Source organism: Capricornis sumatraensis, chromosome 8 (genome assembly GCF_032405125.1).
Source record: "Capricornis sumatraensis isolate serow.1 chromosome 8, serow.2, whole genome shotgun sequence".
NCBI classification, from domain to species: domain Eukaryota; kingdom Metazoa; phylum Chordata; class Mammalia; order Artiodactyla; family Bovidae; genus Capricornis; species Capricornis sumatraensis.
This window is the reverse complement of record NC_091076.1, coordinates 24,185,554-24,203,375: the sequence shown is the minus strand read 5'-3', so window position 1 is coordinate 24,203,375 and position 17,822 is coordinate 24,185,554. Positions and strand designations below refer to the sequence as shown.

The 17,822-nt window shown below is 44.7% G+C and overlaps 1 protein-coding gene across 1 annotated transcript; it reads left to right on the top strand.

The window, feature by feature from the left end:
• Window positions 1–6,318: 6,318 nt before the first annotated feature.
• LOC138084287 (serum amyloid A-4 protein) lies at window positions 6,319–17,552 on the top strand. The gene is made up of 4 exons (XM_068978479.1): window positions 6,319–6,607; window positions 7,024–7,118; window positions 12,586–12,724; window positions 13,107–17,552. The coding sequence occupies exons 1-4, from the start codon at window positions 6,516–6,518 to the stop codon at window positions 13,267–13,269; spliced, it is 489 nt and encodes a 162-aa protein (XP_068834580.1). The 5' UTR covers window positions 6,319–6,515; the 3' UTR covers window positions 13,270–17,552.
• Window positions 17,553–17,822: the final 270 nt, after the last annotated feature.

Genomic DNA, 17,822 nt, shown 5'->3' with positions numbered 1-17,822 from the left:
AAGGCTTTCCTGTGCACAGAGAGGCCCAGGAGCCAGGGCAAATGGTGTTTCATGCCAGGACCAGGGCAGATATGAGGGCAGCAAGGTCAGGGTTGGGATCTGCACGTCTAGGGTTTGATGAAGGGCCTGGTCACTTCCATTCATTGGTGTGGTTTTGGTTCCCTAGGCTGGGATGACTAGATCTAAGCTCAGAAACCCTCCACTGTGCCCCTGGGAACACAAACAAGATGTGAGCACCTGCTGTGTGATCATTTGCTCTCAAGGCCACCCTGCTAGGTGGGAGTGACCACCCCTGTGTCACAGAGGAGAGAACCAGAGGTTTGCAGAGATTAAGGTACTTACTGAAATCTGGATAGCCATGGAAACCTGGAACCTGGATTCAAACCCAGTTCTCTCTGAGTCAAATGCGGGGGCTCTCTCTATTATAACACAAATCCTCTACTGACATGGGGGTGTTATGGAGGCCCACCCCCACCAGAACTCACTGCCCAGAGGTTATGCCAAGACCCCAGAATTTCCTAAAGAGGAAAAATAAATGTCTGGGATAGAATCTGAGAGCCCAGGAGAGGCATTGGGCCAGATCATTACTTCTGAACTGGGCCAGAAATTTCCTCCCAGGTGCATGAAGTCAGGAGGACATAGAAATGACTGCAGGCCACCATCATGACTAAGAGCAGCCCATCCACTGGGAAGAAAGAAGACTGTGCTTTAGGGACATGAGACGCATGTGATCTCTTGCTAGGAGAGGTGCGAGGGCGGCCAGGCCAGCTGGGTTAGCAGTGGCTCAGTGTGTCAGCTCCATGAAGACAGGAGAGCTTTTTATATCCCCACAGTGTGTTCTCAATAAGTGTTCATTCTGTGTGTGAATGAATGAATGGAGCCCAGTGAAGCTGAGGATTTGGAATATAAGTTAGTATAGATGTACAATAAAGGCCTTAGGACACATATTTGTAACACGATGAAGATCTCATTCTTGTGGAGAGCTGTGTGTGTTTAGAATGACATTCTGCCCAAATAACCTACATGGATCACTGAGGTGCCTTTGAAGTGAGGACTCCACAAGGCTTTGCTGAGCACCTAGAATCATTTCAGTGCATAATTTAGGGGTAGGATTTAGGGCTGAGCTGCGTACAGTGGAGGAAAAGTAAACGAGGTGAGGTCAGAGGGCCACTGAAAAGAGGAATGTGAAGTGTGGGGATGTCTGGGGGCACTGTGAAGTGGGGTGCAGGGTGTGAGCAGCAGAAACCCACTCCATTTTTCTCCCCTGCAGGATCACTGGGAGAGTTTGGTTTGCTGAGTGAGCTTTTGTGCAGGATGAGTCTGTGAGTCTATGAGGGGAAGTAAAAAAGCTGCAGGGCTTGGAATGTAGAGACGCTGCTGCAGAATTCACCCCGAGAAAGAGCACTAGCTCACCTCTGGGGGTGGGAGAGCTGAGTGAGGGTTTATCAGGTATGGTGTCCTTTACTCCTCTGAAGAGCCTTATTGAGGTAAGAACTAGTATCACTCCCATTTTACAGATGGAATGGAGCACAATAAAGACGAGTGTTTTGCTCCTGGTCTCACACAGGGTGAATCTGAACCCAGTAGGTCTCCTTAGGGTCTACACTTTTGGTCAGCCCTCCAGACCCACCACTGCTGTGGTGTTGATTACATGTGGATGTGCGGAAAAGCAGAGAAGTGACTCCCAAAGTAAATCCAAGATGGCACTCAGTATTGTGGCCTAAAAAAACCAAAGCCAAAACTAAAACTGACTCATATAAGCAAACTCCAAAACACAGAGGTAGAGAAGCCAGTCAAACAGAGAACACAGATGTGAGTGGAACTCATTTAGGAACAGACAGCAGAATGCAGAAGCCCTTTCTTGCTTCACAAAGGCTCTGGAATCCAGAGGACTCACGGGGGCAGGAGACCTCCAAGCGGGAAGAGGATATGTCCTCTGCTATGGCCCAGAGAGAAACCAAGGGCAGAATCATCCGTGTTTCCCTCTCTTAGAGAAGCAAGATCCCACAGCCCTGATTGACCATGGAAGGATGTTGGGGGGAAGCCAGAACCTCTGCCATCCCTGCGTAGGGCACTTAACGGTTTGTGAATCTATTTTCTTTGGTGTGAGATATATATGTGTATATAGTCCAAACCGGAAGCTCCATAAGGACTAAGTCTCGCCCGTTGTTGTTCAGTATTGTATCCCTGGCATCTAGCATGTTCCTTAAAGATCGTCTGTTGTCATAGCCTCATTTCATAGAGGAAGAAGCTGAGACTTAAGGGATCAAAGGATGTTCCTGGGATGTCACTGTGAAGAGCAGGCCCACACCACCCCATCTCCTGCTGCCCTGTCCTGGGCTTTCCTACTGTTCCCTGCTCCGTCATTCATTACTTGTGAGGAACGCCCGAGAAAAATCTTCACGTAAGGATTTTCTTCAAATATGCCCCCAATACCTGTTCTCCTCTTTTGTCACACACTCTCTGGCCAACTGCTCCTTCCTTGGTCCCTTTAAACATCGAGGTGGAAATGTTTCACGACTGCTTGCCTTAGGGGGCTTCTCCATGCATTGTCACTTTCCCTAACCCCTGCCTGTCTCTGCAATTAGCCCCCTCATGCAACACTCCTCAATTATTCCAGTTTGGGCTGTTTCCTTCTGGGACTCTGCCAGATCCACAACAGAAGAAAACTTTGAAAAGCCAGGAAACAATGGAATCTGGGTACCAGCAATCCGGCTCCAGGAAGCAATGCCTGGTTGTGACCTTGTTCCCTAAATTAACATAAGAGGAAGCATTCTCTCCAAGACAGCAGATCTGATGGTTGGAATGAAGGGGAGAGTGGGGTTGACCCCATTTGGGTCTCCCACCGTGGGAGCTGCCAGCACACAGAGATGCCAGTAGAGAGCTCCATGTCTCCTGCGTTTAGACGAAGGAAACACCGTGACCCTCAGCATGTAGCATTGCAATGTGAAACAGACATGGAAACTTAGAGCAAAACCCATGACTGGCTTTGGAAATAAGACAGTTCTTGGGATACATCCTTATCTTTCTTCCATTCTTCTGGCCCGAGGGGGAGAGCTGACTTCCACCTGTGCTGAAGGGGGAGAGCCTCTCAGGGACTGAGCGATGCCAGAGGACGCATCTTTGTCCTCTAAACTGGAAGACGTGTTCAGGAGCTGGAGTGGAGACCAAGCAAGATTTATCAAGATGCTGGACAGACTTGTGATTTCCTGTAGAGGGCTTGTGAGCCATTCAGAGACCAGAGCTGTTTGAGATGTGATCCCTCATTGAGACATTTCTCTGCATTTGCCCCGCTTCCACTCACCTCATCCTGCCCTACCTGGTCCACTTTCCAGTGAGTCATTGCTGTTCTGGAACTTGTCATTGACAATTATGAGCCTGGGTAGCAATGTCAGTCAGTGTGAACATGCACGGTGAGGATTTATCACTAGAGGATACAGTCTATTGTAGGATGATTGAAAGTTCACCATGGCCTGACTCCATTTTTTTGTTTGTTTTCTTTATCATAGCAGTAATGCATTGTTTCAGAATGATTGAGAAATGTATGCAAAGGGGAGTCTTCCCAAACCCCACTCTCTAGAGGCCACCATTTGTTATACTTCCCATTCTTCTTACTTCTTTCAAATATTATTAACTTTGAATAGTAGAATTATATTGTTATTTTAAAATTTACCAATATTAACAACTGGACAATGAGGCTCCCTTTATGAAATGTGAAGAATGCAGCATACATAACACGTCTCTTTTCTTCCTCCAATTCACAATATCTTGGAGAAGGCAATGGCAACCCACTCCAGTACTCTTGCCTGGAGAATCCCACGGAGGGAGGAGCCTGGTAGGCTGCAGTCCATGAGGTTGCTAAGAGTTGGACACGACTGAGCAACTTCACTTTCACTTTTCACTTTCATGCATTGGAGAAGGAAATGGCAACCCACTCCAGTGTTCTTGCCTGGAGAATCCCGGGGATGGTGGAGCCTGGTAGGCTGCCATCTATGGGGTTGCACAGAGTCGGACACAACTGAAGTGACTTAGCAGCAATTCACAATATTTGCTATTTTTTAGACAAGATAGTCTGTGTATCCAATCTTTTCAGTCTTATGTCCCATGACTTCAGTTCATCCTATAGCCGTATTGAAATACTTATCATTTTTAAACATGTGATTTGAATTAGGAACTATTTCAAACATTCAAAAAAGTTTTTCCATGCGTTCATTCAGCAAATATTTAATAAGTACTTGTTGTGACCCAGGCATTGTTTGGAGCAGTGGATTTTTGGTGTGAAGAGCAATCACAGATAAGATCCTGGCCTTTGGGAGCTTACACTCAAAGGCCTGGCTGAGCTCCCTCAGAATGTGAATAAAGGCTGAAAAGAGAAGAGGTGAAGGTGCAGCAGAGGGTCTTCATCTGTTAGAAGCCTGGAGGAGGAGGAGCCAACAGAAACACTGAGGAGAAGCAGCTTTTGTGAACGGCAGGAAACCAGGAGAGTGTGGCATTCCCGAATCCCAGTGGACACAGTTATTGATCAGCCGTGTCAGATGCTGCCAAGTAGTGGAGAGAATGAGCTTTGGATTAGCAGAATGGAATCCTTGCCCATCTCACCAAGGTGGCTGCAGTGAAGAGTGGCCCGAAGGACTAAGTGGAGTGGGTTTAAGAGAGAATATAGCCGTGGAATGGGACTCCTGGATATCCCAGACACTGGTTGAAACATCGCCACAATCAGGGAGAGTATTGGGACAGGAGCATGAGCCACAAACATTGTTTAATCAATCAGCTGTGCTTCTGGATACAAAAATAAGTTAAAAAAATTATAGAAAGTAAATCCCAACTACTTCCTCTGAAAAGGAAGAATGATGAAGGCATTTAGTGCATTGAATAACTCCTCAATAAATAGAACGAGATAGTACTGACCTAAACATAGAAAAATTGATTCTTGCAACTCAGAATTAGACACAAGTGTATATGGTAATTTAGCTTTAAAGGTTGCCTGTCAAACTAATGGGTAAAACAGGGACAAGTCAATGGATGGGATTAAGAAACTGGGTGGCCATCTTAAAATAAAACTGAAAATATACTTTCCAAATGATGTTACGTCAAGTTTCAAATGGACTAAATATTTTAAAATAAATAATAAAATATATACTACATAGAGAACACATGGGGAAATTATTTTATAAATCAAAGCAAGGAAAGCCTCTCCAGCTACAGGACAAAATTCAGAAGAGACTAAAAAAAGGACAGGAACATAAAGAACATTTTGGTAAACATGAGCAGCCATAATCAAAGGGTAAATAATAAGCTGGGAAAGTGTTTACAACTCATAAGTTCTATTTTTGTCCATATAATAACGTTCTTACAAATTGATAAAAAATCCAACAAACCAATACAAATATTAAAATACAAGAAATGAATTCACATTTGCTAAAAGATACAAATGGTTCTTATACAGAGGAAAAACTGTGAAAGCAAACTCATAACAGTAGAAATGCAAATTAAATTACACTGAATTATGTTTTATTTACCAAAATTTCAAAGACCAAAAAGTTTGATAGAGGGTTGTTTGGGAGATGCTGTGGGACATTTCTGGTGGGAGTGAAGATTTATAGAGCTTCTGACAGAAGGCAATTTGCAACATATATAAATAAACGCAAAGAGCCACACTTTCCCCCTATAATTCCTTTCTTAGAAATTTATCACATATACATGTATATATGTATATATATATATATACACACACACACAGAGTTAAAAATTCGTGGTTATTTGCATTAACAGAAGACTAGAAACATCTGAAATGGCCATCAGTATTGTATAAATTGTGGTCCATCCATACAATGGAATGCTATGTAGCTATTTTTTAACATAAGCAAAAAACCCAGGGAGGACCTCCAATATATATTTAGTTAAAAGAGTACAAAACAATGTATATTTGTCTGAAAGGGATATATATATATACACACACACACACATACAGATTTTTTTGTTTTTTGTTTTTGTTTTAATCTGTATCAAGGGTATTGCCTAGAAACCCTACTTCATGCCGTTCCTTGTGTTCTCCCAGAATCATTAATCATTACCTCATATCATTGCTGGTGGGGTTGACAAATCTTGCTTGTCCTGTGTCCTCACGTACCTTAGACAGAAACCCCAAGAGAGAAGTAAACATTTCCTTTGCTAATCATATTGATCACCTCGTAACAGCATGATACCTATGTGCAATCTGGTATTACATAATATCTATGTGTAACCTGGGGAGGGGGGAGATCCCTTTTCCAAACAGGGATGAGAAGGGAGTAGAGTGGAGAAGGACCCGTGTTCTCCCACACTTGATTCTTCAAATACAACTCTCTTCTGTTCAAATACGACTAAGAAGAGAATAAGTCAATTAGGAAAAATTGTTGGAACACAAATATCTTGAATGACTCATTCAAAAAAAGCTGCTTGAGAATAAGGAAAATACTATTATTCAATATGCTAATTTGTTTACACAGAAGAATTGAGCAAGACGGACATCACCGATGCCCATTGGATTTAAGACCGCTCTTCCCACTATAACACCAAAGCCAGGAGAGATACCAACTACTGAATTTCAGCTGGAGAAAAAGCACAGGTGAGACTCTCTTCTGGGGAGTAATTCTGTTGTTTTTCTCTTTGGAGAGCCTTTCCTCCCGTAATTGATAAATTTCAGTTGGGGAGAAGTGTTTTCTACTCATTATTGGGTCTGCTGGGCAGAGCAGGACCTCAGGAAAGGCTATGAATCTACTTTATTCTTCTTACTGGATGACAGATTGGTCACGAACAAATAAAACACTGGTAGAACCCTCTTAGTCTTTCTAGAGATCTGGACTGAGAATTAAGGGTTTATGCTTCTTCCTAAAATCCATTTCAAGTTGTCCTGTACTAATAATTCTAAAAAAGAGTAAATGGGAATTGGGAACTAAGCTATCTTTGAAATTCAAAATCGCAAAACATCTATCTTATATATCATAGTTGTGCATCTCTGACCTACTCTTTCTTTCATGTCAGCACAATGAAGCTTTTCATAGGCATTCTTTTCTGTTCCTTGATCATGGGAGTCACTGGCGAAGGCTGGTATTCATTCTTCAAGGAGGCTGTGCAAGGTAAGAGCCCCAGAGGATGAAGGGCACACCCAGCTGACCCTAGGATTTACTCTGAGCAGAGGCCACACACCACACACCTGTCAGATGTGGATACTCCTTTGAAAAACAAATGGGTGAGAGCTGGAGGGTTTCTGCTTCCATGCTGGTCTGACTCAGCACCCACCATGGGCTTCTCCAGACCCCAGGTCAAAGATGCTTTAAACCTAGCCTATCCTTGCTGGTAGCGGGCAGTGAGTAGGACTTCCAAGGCAGCCAGGACTTCCAAGGGGTGAGCTCCTTGTTGTTGCTGTTTAGTTGCTAAGTCATGTCCAACTCTTTTGCAACCCCATGGACTGTAGCCTACCAGGTTCTTCTGTCCATGGGATTTCCTGGGCACGGATACTTGTGAGGACTCATAACTCAAATTTTGTTGCTGTTTAGTTGTTGCTGTTTAGTTGCTAAGTCATGTCCAACTCTTTTGCAACCCCATGGACTGCAGCCTACCAGGTTCTTCTGTCCATGGGATTTCCTGGGCACGGATACTTGTGAGGACTCATAACTCAAATTTTTCAGTCTTGAAGTTTACCTGTGAACTTGGTACATCCCCAAGGGTGGAATGTCCAGGGAAAGGGTGAGCTGAATAAACGTCATGCCCTACTCCGGGGAGAGAGGGTGCCTGGGAAAGAGAAGACCTGTGCTTGGAAGGAAGATCTCATCCTGTACCCAAGCAAACGGCCAATGGTTGCAAGGCAGGGCTCATGGAAATCAAGCCCTAATCCACACAATAAAAAGAGCAAATTCCCACTGATCTGCCACACTAGGACTGAGATAGAGCCAGGAAACAAACCTAATCTGCCATTCTTTTTTAACTATTATCAAAGATTCATTGATTTACTTATTGTGGTTGTGATGGGTCTTTGTTGCTGTACGGGCTTTCTCTAGCTGTGGTGAGGGGCGGGGGCACCTCTTTGCTGCAGTGTGCAGGATATTTGATTGCGGTGGCTTCTCTTGCTGCAGAGTGCAGGCTGTGGGTGCGCATGCTTCGGTAATTGCGGCACAGGGGCTTAGTTGCTCTGAGGTATGTGGGATCTTCCCGGATCAGGGACACTTGTGGGGACAGTGTGTCCCCTGCATTGGCAGGCAGATTCCTCACCACTGGACCACCAGGGAAGCCCCGAACCTACCATTCTTGATGGGAAATGAAGCTTATTGGCTACTTGTTAAAACAGGAAATTTAGGTAGTTAATTGTTGCAATACTTTGATCTGCATGTATTGTTCTTAATTTTATTTTCAGTATTTCTTCTTCAATGCTCTTCCTTTTTTTATGTACATCTGAGTTTCTGACTTGTACTATTTTCCTTCTCTCTAAAGAACTTCTTTTAGCATTTCTTGCAAGGGTCTATTGCCAACAAATTTCCTTAATATTTTTGAGAGTCTTTCTCCTTCACTTTTAAAGTGTAACTTCACAGGGTACAGAATTTTAGGTTGGTGGTTTTTCTCTCAGCACTAAATATTTCACTCTATTCTCTTTTGTTTGCATGAGTTCTAAGGATAAATCATGTAATTCTTGTCTTTGTTCTTCTATAGGTAACTTTTGTTTTCTTTTAACTTCTTTCAGAATTAAAAAAAAAAAATCATTGATTTTCTGTATATGCCCAAGTGTAGATTTTTTGCAGGGGAGGTTTAGAGGGTTTCTTTTTTTATTCTGCTTGGTAAGTTTTCTGAGCTTCCTGGGTCTGTGGTTCATGTCTGACATTAATTTGGGGACTTCTTGGTCATTATCATTTCAAATATTTAAATGATATTAAGGCTTCCTTTCTCTGTTTCTTTCCTTCTGGTTATCCCACACACGTATGTTATACCTTTTGTAGTTGTCCCATGGTGCTTGTGTATTCTGTCCTAGTTTTGGCAATCTTCATTTTCTGCCCTTTGATTTTTGAGGATTCTATTGAGATATCTTCTGTCATGGAGATTCTTTTCTCAACTGTGTCTATTCTGCCAATAAGCCAACAGAATGCATTCCTTATTTCTGTTATGGTGTTGTTTTCATCTCTAGCATTAGTTTTTTCTTTTTTAGCAATTCTGTCTCTCCGCTTACATTAACCATCCATTCTTGCATGTTGACTACTTTGTCTTTTGATCATATTAATATTAATATTAATCATAGGTGTTTTAAATTCCCAGTCTGGTAATTCCAACATCCCTACCAGGCCTGGTTGCGATGCCTTCCATGTCCTTTTAACTGTGTTGTTTGCCTTTTGGCATGCTTTGTAATTTTTTCTTAAGAGCCAGACTTCATGTACATGATAGAAGGAACTGCTCTAAATAGGCCACCTTTAGTCAACTGGAGATTGGGGAAGCATTACTGTGTGCTGTGTGCTAAGTTGCTTCAGTCGTGTCTGATTTTTTGCGACCCCATAGACTGTAGCCCGCAGGCTCCTCTGTCTGTGGGATTATAATAGGCAAGAAAACTGGAGTGGGTTGCCATGCCCTCCTCCAGGGGATCTTCCCGACCCAGGGATGGAACCCCTGTCTCTTATGTCCCCTGCATGGTCAGATGGGTTCTTTACCACCAGCACTACCTGGGAAGCCCAGTCCTATGACTAGGTCTCAGTTTTTTTTGATGAGCCCTAGACTGTGAACTTCATAGGTGTTTCTGTCTTTTTCTACCCTTCGACTGGGGCAGGATGGCAGGAGTGGGCTGGAGCTGGTTATTTCCTTTCCCCAGGTCACTTAGATTCTGATAATACAGAGTTTTCTGGGGGAGGCCTATTGAGAACAGAGAACTCTGGCATGTTTCAAAATGGTTCCTTTTCGTCTCTTCCTGCGAGAAGCCCAAGGGAAATATTTTTTTGGAGTATTTTTTAAATATAAATTTATTTATTTTAATTGGAGGCTAATTACTTTAAAATATTGTAGTGGTTTTGCCATACATTGACATGGATCCACTACGGGTGTACATTTGTTCCCCATCCTGAACCCCTTTCCCACCTCCCTCCCCAGCGCATCCCTTTGGGTCATCCCAGTGCACCAGCCCTGAGCACCCTGTCTCATGCATTGAAACTGGACTGGCGATCTATTTCACATATGGTAATATACATGTTTCAATGCTATTCTCCCAAATCATCCCACCCTCACCCTCTCCCACAGAGTCCAAAAGACTGTTCTATACATCTGTGTCTCTTTTGCTGTCTTGCATACAGGGTTGTCGTTACCATCTTTCTAGATTCCATATATATGTGTTAGTATACTGTATTGGTGTTTTTCTTTCTGGCTTACTTCACTCTGTATAATCTGCTCCAGTTTCGTACACCTCATTAGAACTGATTCAAATGTATTCTTTTTAATGGCTGAGTAATACTCTATTGTGTATATGTACCATCGCTTTCTTATCCATTCATCTGCTGATGGACATCTAGGTTGCTTCCATGTCCTGGCTATTATAATCAGTGCTGCGATGAACATTGGAGTACACGTGTCTCTCTCAATTCTGGTTTCCTCAGTGTGTATGCCCAGCAGTGGGATTGCTGGGTCATAAGGCAGTTCTATTTCCAGTTTTTTAAGGAATCTCTACACTGTTCTCCATAGTGGCTGTACTAGCTTGCATTCCCACCAACAGTGTAAGAGGGTTCCCTTTTCTCCACACCCTCTCCAGCATTTATTTCTTGTAGACTTTTGGACAGCAGCCATTCTGACTGGCGTGAAATGGTTGGAAATTTTTAAACAATATTTTCTGTGAGAATCTGGTTGAGATCTTGAAGGTAACTCTCACAGTGTTATGGGGCCCAATAATGGCTGGGCCCCTCAGGAGGTTTTACTCTCAGAGTTGTCTCCACTGAACCTCCTGCAACTTGTCAGTTCTGGTTTCGGTCTTTCTACCTGCAGCACAGGTTCCCTCACCGGTTTCTGCTCCTGAGTTTCTGGTCCAAAAGGCCTCCCCTCTCTATGTCCACCTGTTCGTCTCCTCAGCCTTGGAAGCAATGCCGTGCCCTGTGTCTTCCCCCTCTTACGGATCCAAGAAGAGTTGCTGCGTTTTCAGTCTGTTCAGGTTTTTAATTGTTACGATGGAGTGCTGACATTTAAGATCCTTATGCAGGACTAGAGGTGATGCTATTAATTTTGCAATTGAATTCTTTGTAATTTTTGTGTTGATATTTGACAAATTCAATCTTTCTGATTTTGAACTCATGTGCTATTCTCTTTTTCATTGTATTCTCTGAATACCAGGTTTTTTTTTTTTTTTAAAGATTTCCATTTAAAAATTTTTGTTCATTTTTATTGAAGTATAGTCGATTTGTAGTGTTTCAGGCATACAGCAAAGTGATTCACTAGTGTGTGTGTGTATATATATATACACATTTCTTTTCAGATTCTTTTCCATTATAGGTTTTACAATATATTGAATATAGTCCCCTGTGCTATATAGTGGGACTTCCCAGGTGGCTCAGTGGTAAAGAATCCACCTGCCAATGCAGGGAACACAAGAGACGCAGGTTCTATCCCTGGCTCGGGAAGATCCCCTGGAGGAGGAAGTGGCAACCCTCTCCAGTATTCTTGCCTGGGAAATCCCATGGACAGAGGAGCCTGATGGGCTACAGTCCATGGGGTCGCAAAGAGTCGGACACGACTGAGCACACATGCAGGTACTGCACGGCAGGTCCTTGTTGTTCACCTATTTTATTTGAATATCAGTTTTTAAAAATTATTTATTTTGGTTGCGCTGGGCCTTCACTGCTGCACGAGGGCTTTCTCTACAGCGAGCAGGGGCTACTCTTCATTGCAGAGCACAGGCTTCTCATTGCTCGGCTTCTCTTGCTGCTGAGCACCGGCTGCAGGCGCTCAGACTCGGGAGCTGTGGCGCGTGGGCTCTAGAGCCTGGGCTCAGTAGTTCAGGCATGTGGCGTGTGTAGCTGCTCCGCGGCAGGTGGATCCTCCCAGACCCGTGTCCCCTGTACTGGCAGGTGGACTCCGATCCCTGTGCCACCAGGGAAACCCTGAATATCAGTTTTTAAAAAGAGTTTTGGTGGGCCATTGCAAAGTTTCTCTGCACATAGTAAAGAATATTTCATCCCTTAGGTCAGTGCATTTCAGAGTTTGCGCTTTTCTTATGGACTGTGGTAACTGTAAAAAAAAGTGGAGAACCCTCTCCTCTCACCTCCTCCCTCACATAGTCCCTGATCATACATCTGAAGCCTCATTCTCCATCATCACATGCCTTATATGACCGTCACCTCTTCTTTGTACACAGCACACCAACCCCGTATCAGACAGCTCAGAGCACCACATTCCCACCCAATTCAATCAAACTGTAAAGGGTTCTCCTTACAGTTACACCGGGATCCGATCCACAGTAAGGAGTATGCATCTCAATCTAGGATTTCAAAGGATCACTTTGTCAAGAGTCAAAATCTGATAAGTAGGGGAGAATTCTCATCCCCCCACTTCTCCAATATGTCCCCATGTTACTGTTGTTTTGTCTCCTGACAGGGGCTTCGGACTTGTGGAGAGCCTACTGGGACATGAGAGAAGCCAATATCCAGAATTCAGGCAGATACTTCCGCGCCCGAGGGAACTATGACGCTGCTCAAAGGGGCCCTGGGGGCGTCTGGGCTGCAAAGATCATCAGGTAACAGAGGCTCCTGAGGGCGCTGAGCGGAGCTTGTCTGTTTCCAGAGAGTCAGGGGGCTCTGTGGCCCATCTTCCTCCTGCCCCTGCTCCTGGCACCCACATGGCCAGCAGAACCAGGGCAGGATATGGGTGTGGATGTGTCCCTCCTCACTGCTGGGAGAAAGCGAGGGGTCATTAAAGAAGCCTGATTCAGGGCATTTGAAGAACCAATAACAATGGCTTTGCCCAAGAGGGTGTATATTTTAGCCCTCCTTCCTGAGGATGGGCTTTTCTAGCCTCCTCTCAAAGACACTGCTTTGTCTGCAAGAGGAGAAAGGAGTCAGAGGACAAAGCTGTCTCAAGCGACCCAGCTGAAATTCTCCTGTCTCTCTTCCTTCCAGCAATGTCGGGGAGTACCTTCAAGGATTCTTGCACCGGATTTACCTTGGAAGAGACAGCTATGGGTTGGAGGACCAGGTGTCCAACCGGAGAGCTGAGGAATGGGGCCGGAGTGGCCAAGACCCAGATCGCTTCAGACCTGCAGGCCTGCCGAAGAAATACTGAGTCCTGCTCCCTCTGTTCTCAAGGGACTAGGCTATGAGCCACACAACACTTCTCCAAAAACAGGGAAATAGTGTCACTGAGCTCTGTCACCCCAGGAACTGAGACAGGTACCCAGAGGTGCCCAATAAATGTTTGTGGAACTGAACATGTTGATGGAAGCTGGAGTCTTCGAGTCAGACTCGGGAGAAAGGCCTGCTGGCACCATATGGACGGTTAAAGCTCTGTGGACGACGAGCCTGTGACTGCAAGGCCCCAGGAATCCCTGGCGATCTGGACCCTGCCCTGTGCCCACATGAGCCCGTTGAGCCCCAGGACTCTCAGGATCCCATTTCTCCTCCTAAGTAAGCCTGAGCTGGGAGAGCACTGGCCATCACGCTGGGCTCCTCAGTGGCTGGGGGCCTGACTCTGGCACAAGCCTGGGCAGCCCCATCCCCACTTCTTCCTCCCCTGTCACTGTGTTGCTGCTTCAGGCCTCTCTGTGTCCCGACTCTCCACTGCCCAGCCAGGTGCATCCTGACCCACCCCACATTTGCTTTGGGAAGACCAGTCTCACGACACCTGTCCTGGAAACTGCATCTTTGACTCCAGGTGTTTCTCATCAACACCAGAGCCAACCCCTGACTCAACTGTTAACTGGTCTCAGCTCATTTAACCTAAGAAATCATTCTCAGATGAGTTTCCCTTACCTTTATCCTCACTATCTTTGGGTCAAACAAAATACTATTTTCACTTCTAGAGTGAATGTCAGCTATGTGGATACACACTTCCAGGGCACTTTAAGAGAAGCCTCCTCAGAAGCACAGACCGATGGCGATCCAAACTCTGCTGGGGTGTGGGAAGCTGAGGCATAGTAATCATAGAGGCCGTCATTTCCTTTCATTGTAAATGTTCTAACTCTGCATGCATCATTTGATTTACCACAAAGGCTTTGCAGGTCTCAGTTGAAGAAATGAGGCTTGGAGGTAAGTGATCTGGACCTTGCTCCAGGTCACACCTGTAGTAGGTGAGCAGCCAGGACTGCAGGCTGGTGTGTCTGACCCCAGGAGAGCAGGGATGTGGTGTCAAGACCGAGAGGTTCAGAGGCGGGGACTCTCTCCTCCACGGATCTCCAGCGTGAGGGCCCTTATGCCCAAGAGATGCCTGACTGGTTACAGACACACCACAGCTTGTTCTCCTCATGTGAACAGTGCCTTGCAGGGTCCTTGCCCTCGGTGTCTGCTTCCTTAATAAATTCCCACATTGAAAACCCAGACTTCAGTCCACGTCACTTCTCACTTTTGAACGTTTTTCTCTTCCTTTTGTCTTCAAACTTGAATGTCTGCTCACCTGCATGTTCTGCTTCCTCACTTCTGACTCACACTAGAACCCACACCAGCCTGACCTCTGTCCCCACCGCTCAGCAGAATAGCTCTGGTCACCGCTGCCCTCCATGGTGCTGACAAGTTCCTGTTTCGTACCAGGAAGGCTCTGGGACACGCTCAGCACAGTTGTCTTCTCCCTCCTGTCTGGTAGGTTCTCTCTTGGCTTTTGTTTACCCTCCTTTTGTTTCCCTTTAATCTCCTTTATCTCCTTAGCTGGGTCTTTTCATCTCCTGAACCCTAAGGGTGCTTCAGACTTGGTTCTGGGTTCTTTCTTTCTTTTTTTTTTCACTTTTTATGTCTATATTCTCCCCAACAAGTATAGCAAATAGTGTTATATGCTGATGGCTCTGAAAACTAAACCTCCCAGCTCAGAACCTTATTTCCCAGATCTGTGTTTATACATTTGATTGGCCTCTAAACGCCTCTGCTTGGATGGCTTCCAGAGATCTCATACTCGGTATGTCCCAAAGGGAACTCTCATCTGCCTTCAGAACTCTTCACCCACAGGCCTCTCCATTTCAGCAGCTGACATCATTGTTCCCTCTGTTGCTCAGCCCAGAAATTGAGGCATGTCCTTGAGGCTTCCCTTCCCTTTACCCCACATCCAGTCCACTAACAAGTCCTGTGATTCAACTTCCAAAATTCATCTCTAGTCCGTCAGCCTGCTCTCATATGCATCTCCATGCTCCTGGCCATACCATTTCTCACCTGGGTTCTTGCAACAGCTGTCTAACCAGTCTCCCCATCTTCATGGCTTTCCCCTCTGCTTAAGGTGACTATATAATTTTTCATCTAAACCAAGTCACTTTCCACTGAGGAAAAGGGCCTTATTGATGATTATACATGGGTGGCAGGAATAAACTGAAATTGTCCTGGGTAAAAGAGAGCATGTATTTACCCCACCTCTCAGTCTAGCGTACAAATTATATTCAGATCTTGTCTCTTCCCCGCTTAAATTCTTCCATGGGTTCCCATTTCCCTAGAATATAATCCGTTGTGCACTGTCCCTGGCCACCCTCCAGCATCATCTCAGGCCACACCCTCCCAGGCTCCCTGTCCTTTCATCTCACCAACAAGCCAAGCTTTTATTTGGCACAGGACCTTTGCATATGACATTTTCTCTGTTCAGAACACTCTTCTGCTTGTTCTCCATATGACTGTGTGTTTCTCACCTGTGGAGCTCTCCTGAGATCACCCTTTCCTGAGAGAGGCCTTCCTGGTCATCCTGGCTGACCTACTCTGGTTATTCTGTACTTTTTGCCAATTTCAATATGTGACTCTTGTACTAAATTTTTGGTTTATTCCTCTGAATTTTTTTTTTTGATTTGGTTTTGATTCGTCTTCCTCCCTTCTATTATAGAATCAGTGAGAGAAGTGACCATTTCTTTCTTGCTTATATCTGAATACCCAGTCCTGGCACATTATGGAATTTCAACAAGTGCTTATTGGAAATTAATAAATGAATACTTGAATCCATGTATTGTTTTATTAGTAAAAAATTTTCTTTCAAAGGAGGTCAGACTGGCTTTAAGAAACAGGAAGGAACTAAGAAAGAGGGAGAAACTAAAGAAGAGACAGTAGAATCAGGGGAAACAGGAGGCAGGGGGTGAAGCCACAAGGGATGGTGGATCCCCAGGGGAGCAGAAACCTCTCTTGCTCTGCGGAAGGAAGGAAGGTGGAGTGTAGGGCTAGGGAAGCAGCATATGTGAGATTGCAGGACATGGGACCTGCGGGAATTCGATTGTAGCTCCTCTTGATGTAGGTGACTGTCCCCGAGATTCATCACACTCCAGGGTATTTGCCTGTTTTTTGTCTGTCTCTAAAGCAGGTAAGTAGAAAACTCAAGGCTAAAGGCACATTTCTCCTATTGTGTGCTATCCTTGCATCCACAGTGCCTGTCATGGTGCCTCGCAGATCGTAGTTGCTTTATGAATATATGTTGAATGAATGGAGTCTGAGAAAAGGCAATGTTAAAAGAGGTCAGAACTGGTGGAGGGATTTGAGAGTTGTAGAAAGTGTGGATGTTGGATACAGATTTGGATGTGCAGAACGTGGTAATGAGTCACTTAGAAGTGACAGTTATATCTGCACTGATAACATACTAAATACCTGCCAAAATGATATAATTTTACTTCATCATAAAAATAGTCATGTATGGATGTGAGAGTTGGACTGTGAAGAAAGCTGAGTGCTGAATTGATGCTTTTGAACTGTGGTGTTGGAGAAGACTCTTGAGAGTCCCTTGGACTGCAAGGAGATCCAACCAGTCCATCCTAAAGGAAATCAGTCCTGAATATTCATTGGAAAGACTGATGCTGAAGCTGAAACTCCAATACTTTGGCCACCTGATGCTAAGAACTGACTCATTTGAAAAGACCTTGATGCCTGGAAAGATTGAAGGTGGGAGGAGAAGGGGACGACAGAGGATGAGATGGTTGGATGGCATCACTGACTCAATGGACATGAGTTCGAATAAACTCTGGGAGTTGGTGATGGGCAGGGAAGCCTGGTGTGCTGGAGTCCATGGGGTTGTAAAGAGTTGGACATGACTGAGCGACTGAACTGAACTGAAAAATATTTTTCTCTAGTGATACTTTGCATAATCCCTCACAGATATGAAAATTAGGAATCCTATGTGCAAGAAATTATTAGTCATTGTGGTAGCTGATGAGAAGTCTTGAAGAAGGAATAAATATTTCGAATGTCTGAAGTTCTGTGCTGACTATCGAGGGGCAAGTTAGCAGAGAACACTGTGAGACTAAAGAAAGGCAAAAGCACACACTGGTTCTCTGATACTGAGACCCTTAGACTGAAAGATGTGTTACTATCTACATACCACCAAGAAAAATGCTACCATTTAAATTCAGACATAATGTTTTCCTATCACTGTGAATTTATACTCTATGTTTTGAACGGGTTCTTTTGGGCTTAGATTTTAATGTTACTTCACTCTTGTGTATAAGCAAAAAGGAAAGAATACACAAAAACTAATCCTAAAGCAATGACAACAGCTTCATGAGTGCTTCCTGGTAATTGGGGCTTCCCCTGTGGCTCAGCTGGTAAAGAATCTGCCTGCAATGGGGGAGACCTGGGTTCAGTCTCTGGGCTGGGAAGACCCCCTGGAGAAGGGAAAGGCTACCCACTCCAGTATTCTTGCCTGGAGAATTCTATGGACAGAGGGCCCTGGCGGGC